This window comes from Gekko japonicus, unplaced genomic scaffold (assembly GCF_001447785.1).
Source record: "Gekko japonicus isolate JY-2015 unplaced genomic scaffold, Gekko_japonicus_V1.1 scaffold104, whole genome shotgun sequence".
Lineage (NCBI taxonomy): Eukaryota > Metazoa > Chordata > Lepidosauria > Squamata > Gekkonidae > Gekko > Gekko japonicus.
In genome coordinates this window covers 1,237,271-1,248,591 of record NW_015176454.1, presented here as the reverse complement: position 1 = coordinate 1,248,591, position 11,321 = coordinate 1,237,271, and the positions used below count along the sequence as shown (strand labels likewise).

The window sequence follows — 11,321 nt, the reverse complement described above, 5'->3', positions numbered from 1 at the left end:
CTGGTTAGTGTTGGAAATGTATGTGTTTAAAGGCGCACGGAACGTTGTTACCTTCCCACCGAAGCAGTACGTATTTATCTACTTGCAATTTCTTGCTTTCGAACTGCTAGGTTGGCAGGAGCTGGAACCAGAGATGGGAGCTCACTCCGTCATGCGGCACACTCGGGTCTCGAACTGCAGAACTACCGACCTTCCACAGCCTGCAGTTCAGCGTCTTAACCACTTGAGCCACCGCAGCTCCTAATTGAACTTTAGAAAATGAATAAAGAAAACTGACAGAAACATTGTACACAAGGAAAAAGCTGACTCAAAATCAGCTTCCAGAAAAAGACAGGGTAAAAGTGGTTTCACCCTGACCTGGATATTATCCCAAGCTGGCCTGATCTCGTCAGATCTTGGAAGCTAAGCAGGGTTAGCCCCCTGGTTAGTACTCCTTGGTGAAGCCCAGGGTCACAACACAGAGGCAGGCTGTAGCAAACCGCCTCTGAACGTTTCTTGCCTTGAAAACCCTATGAGGTCTTGAAAGAACTTTCTACCACCACCACAAAAGTGGTCTCAAAAGAACCAGGAAGAAAATGGGGAAAAACCAAAAGAAGTGAAAACTAAAGGCAGAAAAAATGCACGTGGAAATTGGGGAATAAACCAAAGCACTATGGGGCCAGAACAGACGGAGAAAAAAATGATGCAGAAAAGACCTTAGTAAAACTTAAGTTATATTCTGCAATTCTGGATGTATACCTCCTATCGCAAATAGTGGATTCAGCACTCTTTAACCTGTATCCATGTTAAGTAATATAAAGTAATTAACAACAACCTATTTACACTGCAACTGTATATTGAATTTAAACCTGGCATTTTTAATTTGGTGAAGTGACAACCAGAATTGCAGGTCACAGTGAGTCATGTGGTTGTTTTTCTTGGATCAGACCTCCCAAGGTGTGACGTCATCATTTGTATGAGAGAAGATGGTAACCTTCAGTGCTCCTGGCATTCAGTGTCTTTCTACTAACAGGCCAGATAGCTAAAGAAAGATTGTTTAGGGAGTGAGTCAATAAACAACAGAACAATGTATTAGTGAAATATTTTATTTTGGGGAAAGATTTCCCAAGTGTTAGAGTAATGGAAATATTTATTCCCATATCCAGAGAGTCATGGCTGCACTAATACTCATCACCTTCCTCTTCTTCTCCTTCTCCCTCGATACTATCCGTTCCTACCTCTTCATAATCCTTCTCCAGGGCAGCCATGTCTTCCCGTGCCTCGGAGAACTCCCCTTCTTCCATGCCTTCCCCCACATACCAGTGGACAAAGGCCCGCTTGGCATACATCAGGTCAAACTTGTGGTCCAGGCGGGCCCAGGCCTCAGCAATAGCTGTGGTGTTGCTCAGCATACACACTGCCCGCTGCACCTTGGCAAGGTCTCCACCAGGAACCACGGTGGGGGGCTGGTAGTTGATGCCCACTTTGAAGCCTGTGGGACACCAGTCCACAAACTGAATTGTGCGCTTTGTTTTAATGGTAGCAATAGCAGCATTGACATCCTTGGGTACAACATCACCCCGGTACAAGAGGCAACAAGCCATGTACTTGCCATGGCGGGGGTCACATTTCACCATCTGATTGGCTGGCTCAAAACAAGCATTTGTGATCTCAGCCACTGACAGCTGCTCATGATAGGCTTTCTCAGCAGAGATGACTGGGGCATACGTGGCTAGAGGGAAGTGGATGCGTGGGTAGGGCACTAAGTTGGTCTGGAACTCTGTCAGGTCTACATTGAGAGCCCCATCAAAGCGCAGAGAGGCAGTGATGGAGGACACAATCTGGCCAATCAGCCTATTCAGGTTGGTATAGGTTGGGCGCTCAATGTCCAGGTTCCTGCGGCAGATATCATAGATGGCTTCATTGTCCACCATGAAAGCACAATCTGAGTGCTCAAGGGTGGTGTGTGTGGTGAGGATGGAGTTGTAGGGCTCCACCACAGCTGTTGATATCTGAGGTGCAGGATAAATGGAAAATTCCAGCTTGGACTTCTTGCCATAGTCAACAGAAAGCCGTTCCATCAGTAGAGAGGTGAATCCTGAGCCGGTGCCTCCCCCAAAGCTGTGGAAAATGAGGAATCCTTGGAGACCTGTGCACTGGTCAGCCTATGGAACAGGAAAGAAAGCAAGGAAGTAGATTAGGGAATGGCGGGTTGGGGTGCCATAGAGTTTTGCTTGATCTTACCTTCTGTTTCTGAATTCCTTAAGGAGACCCAATGTTAAGTCACTTAATCTGAGCATTGGAACTAGTGCTATCCTTGACCAGCTAGTCTGTAGGAAGAATCCTTCATCCTAGAAAAGTCTTGTACTCCAGTGGATTTGCTACTGTCCATATAGAGGTCTCTTCTTTTAAAGTTTTTTGTTTCTAGTTTTAAACATATGCCCTTATTGTAGTACACATGTCCTGAAACAACAAATGGGAAGTAAAGCGGCATCTGGCTTTTCTTTTGAACCAGGATTTTAGTTTAATTGACTTGTGATATGTGGAGTGGGTCCCAAGTTTGATTCATGGGTAGGGATGGGCACGAACCAATTCCCAAATTAGTTTGTCACAAATTTTGGCCAATTTGTGGTTCATGAAGCAATGTTCATGAAGACCTACCACGAACTTCCATCAATTTTCATGCAGTTTGTGGAGGTTCACAAAGAGCAGAAAATTGGTTTAAATGGCTCTGAGCCTTTTAAACTCCTGCTTTCTGCTCTTCATGAAAAGCAGCTGATTTAAATGGCTTGGAGTCATTTGAACCACTGCTTTCTGCTCCCTGCAAAAAGCCATGGGGAGAAGAAAGCAAGGGTTTAATGGCTCAGAGCCACTTCACCCTCAGCTTTTTGCTCACTGCGGCTTTGTTCGCCGCAAAAAGCTGTGGTGAGCAGAAAACTGGGGTTGAAATGGCTCAGAGAGTCATTTAAACCCCTGCTTTCTTCTCCCTACCACTTTTTGCAGAGCAGAAGGCAGGGGTTTAAACTTTGAATGGCTCACAAATTAATACAAACTGGTTCAGTTCGTGAACCGGCCTATCAGTTTGTGGTTCAGTTTGTGGTTCAGCCACGAACTATGAACTGAACTGCAAAAATGCAGTTTGTATCTATCCGTGGGGAATGTATAACCCTTTATTTGTATTCTTCAAGACTGCCATCTTCAAGTACTTGGATGGAAGACCTCTAAGGAATACCAGGGCTGGGATGCAGAGGCAGGCAATAGCAAGCCACCTCTCTGAAATGTCAAAGCCACACTAGGGGTCATCAGAAGTCAACCATGACTTCCAGGCATGCATACGCACAAACACACAAATACAAAAAAAAATTGCCATCTTTAATATGCTCTAAAGTATCACATCTCAAACAATTCAATATACACCCTGTTAGAGCTTTTGATACATAGAAAACATAAAAAGGATGCCATCCCACCCTCGTTCCATCTGTTTGAGGTATTACCCTTATTTTTGTAGCATGATCATGATAACTGATTATACTCAAAATTAAGTACATTTCTTTATCCATTTGTAAAATCTTGACCAGACACTCTTAAATATGTTATCATCTCTTCCTTGAAGCAATCTATACAACATCTTATAGTAATTTTCTTTAAGAGGTACAGCTTTAGTATATTTTATATTGGTTTTCCAAACTCTAGCCCACACATCTAAATGAATGTTATGACCCAAGTTTTTTGCCCGAGAAATCATTGCTACCTTGACCAGTTCACCTTGCACCTTAAAGTCTAGCAAAATCATATAGAACTTTTTAATAAGTTTTTCTTCTATATTTAATAAGATTTTGTCTAGATCTATCTGTTTTTCGTAAAAAAATATCTAGATTCTAGTTGCTTAAAGTATGTATGGGTATTTTGCTTATTATACGAGAGAAAGGCAAGCCATCCTAAGTTTAAATTATGACCCTCTAATTTCAAAAGTCTTGTATTCTGTAGTGTAATCCACTCTCTGATCCAAGATACTGTCGCAGCCTGGAAATATAGGCGCCAGCCCGGAAGAGCAAAACCTCCTCAATCTTTTCTGTCTTGAGGCGCTTTTGACTTAATTCTAGGTCTTTTTTTGTTGCCAGATAAATTTTTGGGAGATGTTTTCTAAATCTTTTTTTAAAGTGCTGCTGTTTACAATGCTGCTGGAACTATAATCTTCAACATCTAGATGAGTAATATAATTAAACAAACTTCCCCTAATTTAATATCAAGTGGGAAATATATTTAACATTTATGTTTCTTGTCTTATTTATTCTTAATTATGCTACCCTGCAAAGATTCAGAAAATAACTGGGCTACTTTCTTTGCTGTACTTTTAGTGGTTTCATACGTCATGGTAAGCAGATAATTGAGGCAAGAGGAAGAAGAATACAGATGATCTCAGGACTCAAGAAAAGCACAGGTTTTTCTGACCTGGGTAACTAATCCAGGTTTTGCATTCTTCCCTGTACTTCAAATAAATAAATGAGTTGATGATAGCTAATGTTGGATTGATTGAGACTTATTCTTACATCATCTCTCAGACAGACCCTGAAGAAATGAGATAAGAATTTCAAGTAAGTACATGACTAGTAGCAACAAATATACTTTTATTGGTGGCCATTTGAGGTATATCCCTGTATTGGCTAGCCCATCAGCCTATGATTGAATGGGCAATGCATGTTACATACAAGGAAGCCACAACAATCATTTTTAAAATGAACTGCAGTTTGGTGACGGGGCAATTTTGAGCTGAGATTCAATAGGCAAGGGGAGCTATCTCTTGTGCCTTCTGGCCATTTTTCTACCCGACAACAGTCCCAGGCTTTGTTGCCATGCAGCCACTCGAGATGGCATTATTAAAGACTCTTAAATATGACTGCTTTGCTGAACTGTTCAAAATGTGTGTCAGAGCAATGAACAGAGCTGTGTTCCCAAGAGAAGTGCCCTTATACTGGGCTATGGAATATGCACTGTGGCCAAGGGGAGCCTTGTGCTTAAGAAGCATGCCAAACTAGATGTGGACTTGAGACTACAGAAGCCCCTGTGCCTCTACAGCCATACAAGAGCCAGGATGCAGACCAGCAGCCTTGACCTCCATGCACGCATGCAGCAGCAGAGCTGAGAAGGAAGTCATGCTCTGCTACAAGACAGATGTTCTTGAGCAGAAGCCATAAAGGAATCTCTTCTTCACCACGCAGGCATTCCCCACCAACACCACCATGTGTTAATTTCTCCTAGCAATTTCTCCTCTCCAGCTACCAACAATAGCAGCAATCCAGCTTTCCTGTCACCCATTAAGATAACGCCGCTGTCAAACATCTGGTCATTAATCCAAAGCACTGGCCCTGCAACCTGATTGGTTCTCTTCCTTTTTTCTTTTGTCTACCCCCTTCCCCAAGACGTGTCGCTCCCTGGTGACCATTGAGTTTACAATTGCCCAACTATTAATCCCTTCATGCCCCATTCAGAGTTTAGGGTTTTTAAAAAAATATCTCCTGGGGACTAGGTGACCACATGAGCCCCTGCCTCAGGTCACATTTTCAGGTATATACGGCGAGATCTCCTTGTGCTCGTGCTCTCTTGCTCTTGCCTCTCCTACCCCCACCCCATCTTGTTGGTTCCATTCTCGGCCGGTTTGGAATCAGTCCACATGTGTTGCTGGTCAGCTCACAATCCCTTTCCCCTTATTGTGTTATTTTTTGCTGCATGATCCAAGCATCTTGCTGGACAGGTAAAGTATCACCCAGCCAATGATATTTCCTGCTCATGCAAATGTCTCTGTACTTTCTAATCTGTATTCTTAGCCTTGCATCATGTGTGTGTGAATGCTTGATTTTTGCTTGTATGCTTGAAAAACCTTTAGTAAAGAAATCATTGCATTAGCAATCTAGCCTCAGCATCTATTCCTGGGAACTCTGACTCCGGTATACACAGGTTATGGTCCTATAATCAATGCCTCTTGCCAATTTATTAATAAATTAAGGCAATTTGGCTAACAGCTTACAGGGCTCTAGGTGTATCTTTACAAGGAGAAGAGAAACATGTTTCCAATAGACCCGTGCTGGTTCCCACTGACAGATGACTACTAGGTCACAATTGTAAGAGACATCTTCTTACCTGAATAGAGGCAGAGGCCGTTCTATGTGCTGATATTTCTCCTCTCCACTACTTAATGAACTAGACATTCATTATCCACATTATAAGTTAATTGCGTGATTGGCCAGAGTTCCTTCCAGAACCAAGTTCACCCCATTATTTCCCCCTGTCTCCCATGCCATTAAATCTAGTTACCAGCTTCCGGATCCTGTCCAACACCAAGTCAATGATCTCCTTTCCTATGGTATAGTGTCCACGGGCATAGTTATTGGCAGCATCTTCTTTTCCAGTGATCAGTTGTTCTGGGTGGAAGAGCTGACGATATGTGCCAGTCCGAACCTCATCTAGAATTCATAATATACAATGGGTCAGCTTGTTGCATATTGACAGTCTCTGTCTCATCATTTTGAAATTTGTCTTCTGTTTTTCTGCATCTACAAGGACTGCTCTAATCCCAGACCAAGGCTCGCTAGCAATTGTGTTTTGTGGTTATGGGCAGCATAGAGTTATAGCCTTGATCTGAGAATCTTTCCAAGAGGTGTTGAGAGTTCATAGCTAACTTATAACCCAACACACATATACAGAGAATTGATACTCAGGTATGAACCAACACAATCAAATTCACCAGAGAAAGCAATGAACTACAGCAATGATTTCGTTCTCTATCTGTTGCTGTCACTTTGAGCCACACTTGTGGCATGCAGTAGTTAAAATTTATTTGTATGATAACACCAAGATCATAACAATCTGAAATGGGCACCCTGCACCAAACTGGATGATTTTCTTTAGCACTCTGCTACACAAGCATGGAATTTTAGTGTCTAACTACACAAAGAAAAGTAGGTAATAGAGGGCTCATTTAACTGATTTACAAGTGGTTAAATTATTAAAAAATGGACAAAAATGGCAATTATCAACAACACTGGCAACAGGATTGTGCAATAGATGTCACTGAGCATCAATGGGCAAAAATTTGGACATCTACGGTCTCTCTAATGAGGGCTATTAATATAAGAATCCAATTCCAAAAAATTGTTCATAGATGGCATTTGAACCCCTATGTTTACACCACATTTTACCCTCATAAAATTGCTGGAGGGGATGTGGGCTGCCTGGTTCTTACATTCACTGCTGGTGGACATGCCCTGTTATGGCGCAATATTGGACCACTATTCTTAAACTGATAGGTGATATTACTGGGCACAGTATTCTTATGAGGCCAGAACTTGTCTTGCTTAGTTTATGGGAGGGGATAGATGTTCTGCTGTCAGGAAAGATCTCATTTCTTATATGTTGGTGGCAGCCAAGACTTCAGTGGCTAGGCATTGGGAAAATAGCATATAACCCTCATTGAATATGTGGTTCAATAAATTATGGGAATACCTAGTCATGGACAAAATATCAGATGTTATTTCCTTGGCAGAGAATCTGGACTTTCATTCAGATTATTTGGAATGTTGGTTCCCTTTTCTTGAATATATGGAAACACATAGTGAGCTTAAAAAGGCACTTCCTGATAATTTGAAGGTTATAGCTATATATTGAACAGCTATTTGGTTTTGCTATTTGGTTTTGTTGCTCTTGTGTTTTTTTGTATTTGTAATTATGTTATTGTTGTGGTTTCCTAATAGTATGTGCTATTGTAAATTATTATTACATAAATAAAATATAAACTAAAAAAATACAGCATGAGTTTCACTTAGGAGGCCCTCAAATTTGCATGCACGCCCCATACCTTCTGTTGATTTTTCATCGCACTGTGCTTTCAAGGGCTTCCTCCCTTAGAAAATGGGTATCATGTATTCCTGGAGTTTGTTTTATTTAGACAGATCCAGACAGAGCGGGCATTAGGCAGCATGAAGCAGCCTAACTCATGCAGCTGATTTGGGGGGGGGGACCACTAAAGAGCACCCAATTGTTCAGCATTTGGTATGTTTTTCTATTTTTATCACCATGGAAGCACCAAAATGACTTGGGCTATCTTTGAATTTAGAGAAATATCCTACTACACTGAGACCTTTCTCAGGACAATCTCACCCCTCTCCTGTGATGTGACACTCACCAATTACAGTAGGTTCTAGGTCCACAAAAACAGCCCTGGGCACATGCTTCCCAGCTCCTGTTTCACTGAAGAAAGTATTAAAGGAGTCGTCTCCGCCTCCAATGGTTTTGTCACTGGGCATCTGCCCATCCGGCTGAATCCCGTGCTCCAGACAGTACAGCTCCCAGCATGCATTGCCAATCTGCACACCAGCTTGGCCAACGTGGACTGAGATGCACTCACGCTGTGGAAAAGAAAGACAAATCAATCACTGCTTGGGAGTGATTTTTGCTTCGGACTAGGACTAGGAGATGTTGCCACTTCTACTCAGGCTTTGAGAGTGACAGGCTTGGGTGTTATTTCTCAGGGCAAGAACAGAAGTCTCTTCCCCAGTCTTAAAGGGGATGTGTGCCGTTCTCTCACAACACATCATCCAAAACATAAGCATCAGACCACCTTCTTTCTCACAGCTTTTATAAACTGCCTCACTACTTCTCCTTATAGCCTTTTCTGGCTCTTTGCTATGGCTGAGGAGATCAGCTTGACTCACACTTCCCTCACTCAGTCCCATTAACTCTACCACTTCTCATCTAGACAAAATACTCATCTCCAGTCTAATGCTTAATGGTAAAAAGAAGTCATATAGCTACTTTTAAATAACATTTTTAAAACTTCATTTTCATTATTATATCACACTGGTATCCCAACTCACCCCCTTCAAGAAGTGCAGATGGTATATATGGGATTATCCTGTTTTATTCACTGTTTGTTTTAAAAACTGTAAACCTAAGCATGTGAAGCTGCTCTGTGTCCAGTGCACAGGAACCCACGGAGTCCTTGGGTACATTACACCTGCCACTGTTCCATTACATTGACTACGGTCTGTTCTGACTGGCAGGTGGGTCTCCTGGAACTCAGGCAGAAAAAGATATGCACAGCAGGTGGTCTGCTACTGAGCTCTAGTCTTGGAAGTCCATGTAATCTGAAGTCCACTGAAGAAACCTGTGTTCAGTACTGCAGCCCAACATATACCATCCTTCCATAGCAGGGTGGTTATTTTCAGTGGCAATATTAGATTTAAAAGTTTATCCTCAGAACTACCTTGAGAAGTAGCAGTTTGAATAAGGCCACTACATGCCTGGGGAGGGATCTGAATCCAGGCCTCTCTTGTCCAATTCCAGCACTCTATCCACCATGCCAAAAAGACTTTCTAAAGCAATAGAATGGACGTAAATTTACATGGTGGAGAGTATGCAAAGACTGTGAGCTTTGGCATAGCAGACATCCAAAGCTCCTTCAGACTATTTCAGTGCACACTGAGTTAACATTGCCTCGTCCTTAGAATGGAGACTGAGTCAAACCACCACAGCAAATTGACACTGTTTGCCCAAAGCCAGAGCACTGCCCCAGAGCCTCTTTCTAGATCCCGTAGTATTGCTTTCACAACGGGCTTTACTGCTAGTCTTTCATATTCTGAAATACACCCCACTGCAGAGATCCAAGCACACTGGAACCCCCAAAGGGAGGACCCGGGGATGGCAAGCAGGAGAGATGGAATGGCCTCGATGAGCAAGAAGAGTGAGCAATGTTCCCTCTAAGCTGAGTTAGTGTGAGATAGCTCACGGTTTTTTAGCCTCTGGCTCACACATTTTTGTCTTAGATCGGGAAGGATGGCTCCAGAGCAAACTAACTTATGCAGTAGCCAAATTGCTCACTCACAACGTTATTGCCAGTAGCTCACAAAGTAGAGTTTTTGCTCATAAGACTCCACAGCTTAGAGGGAACACTGAGAGTGAGGCTTTGGCGCCTCTCTCCTCCAGGGTAGGGAGCCAGTCCAGGCGAGACTCACCATCTTGCAGAAGCTCTCTTCCACCCAGCAGCAATGAGCACAGAGAAGGAAGAAGGACGGGAATGGAGATGCTTCGCAGTGGCTGCTTTTATAGTTTTCCAAAGCAAGTGAGATCCTTTGTTGTTAGAAACAGGGACACGGGGTGGCCCTTTTCTGAATAGTTTCTGAGCTACTGCCTGACTCAACACGCACCAACTGTGAAAGCAGAGCAAGCCCCTCCCCCCCCCCGAGTCCTTGGTTACACCAAACAAATCCAGAAGCAGGACATGGCGTGTGTGTGTCTGTGTGTGTGTGTTGCAGGATTCTCAAAAGATTCATGTGTGGTACAGAAACCTTGGTTTGCCAAGCTGCCTAGAAAAGCAGCTTCTGATGTCAGGGGACTTTAAAAAGAGGCATTGCATGTTTGGAAATCAGTTCCTTCATCATCTCCCTTGATGTCAGCTGAGCAAGTTATAGTGGCAAATGGGTTGGAGGAAAGAATGAAGGCAAAGCAGGGAGGAGACTGGGCAGGTGGAGAGCAGCCCAGGCTCTCTGGGCAGCAAAAAAAGGAATGACTCATCACTCCTGTATCCCAACATAGTCGCCATGGTTGCAGCTTTGCTGAGTAGACCACAATGATCACTAAGCAAACAAGATGGAAACCAAGCCTGGGTCAGGGTCAAAGTCCTCTACTTAATTAATAACATCAGCTGTGCTCCCAGTGTGCTGCCCTTGCAGGGGAAGGGATGATTACACCAGCACAGTCTCATGCTCACAGCACAGCAATGGAGCGCCAGCCCCCCACCCCTTCAGCAGGGTTCATGCTTTAGCGGGCAACAGTGGGGGGCAGGTTTACCAAGGCAACACACAGGATGGGTACATGGGGAAATTGTTGCAGCAGTCCCATGGTGGGGGGCATGACACCTCTCCTTTGCTTCTCTGTGTGGGGGGCACTTTCCTCCCAACCCCAACTGGGGGTGCAGAGTCTCCCCTTCAGTGTCTTTGTCCTGAAATAAAGTTCTTGTAAGGGTTCTGAGCAGAGTAGTGTTATAAATAGGCAACTACAATGTCTGTTATCCCTCTTGGTTGTTTGTACTCAGTTCCCCATTGTTATGCAAAGTGCTTGGGGTGGTGGTTCTATCACTAAAGTGCCCATCATGGCTTCATGCTGCACACCTAGCACCTGAGCTATGGGTGTCATGATTGGGGTTTATGTAGTGCTTGGTGATAGGATTTGCAGAGTGCACAAGGCACATGGCACAGCGGAACTGTGTAAGGTGCCACTTGAGGGAATAAAGTTCACATGGAGCCTTTTTATCTTAGAAAACTAGTATGAGTCCTTTATTAGAAAGAACT

The 11,321-nt window shown here is 43.4% G+C and overlaps 1 protein-coding gene across 1 annotated transcript; it reads right to left on the bottom strand.

Moving 5' to 3' along the window:
* Window positions 1–1,160: 1,160 nt before the first annotated feature.
* Window positions 1,161–8,294, bottom strand: LOC107123636 (tubulin alpha-1D chain). Its single transcript, XM_015426910.1, has 3 exons — window positions 8,159–8,294; window positions 6,292–6,440; window positions 1,161–2,144 (listed from the first exon to the last, which is right to left on the bottom strand). The coding sequence occupies exons 1-3, from the start codon at window positions 8,277–8,279 to the stop codon at window positions 1,161–1,163; spliced, it is 1,254 nt and encodes a 417-aa protein (XP_015282396.1). The 5' UTR covers window positions 8,280–8,294.
* Between the last annotated feature and the right edge of the window lie 3,027 nt (window positions 8,295–11,321).

Bases quoted from the DNA above. Each gene is read 5' to 3' on its own strand.
- LOC107123636 (XM_015426910.1), bottom strand. From the start codon at position 8,279: ATGCCCAGTGACAAAACCATTGGAGGCGGAGACGACTCCTTTAATACT. The intron at 6,441-8,158 runs GTGAGTGTCACA...TATGAATTCTAG, and splicing joins CCTAGAACCTACTGTAATTG to ATGAGGTTCGGACTGGCACA. The intron at 2,145-6,291 runs GTAACTAGATTT...CCTGTTCCATAG, and splicing joins TGGACAGGATCCGGAAGCTG to GCTGACCAGTGCACAGGTCT.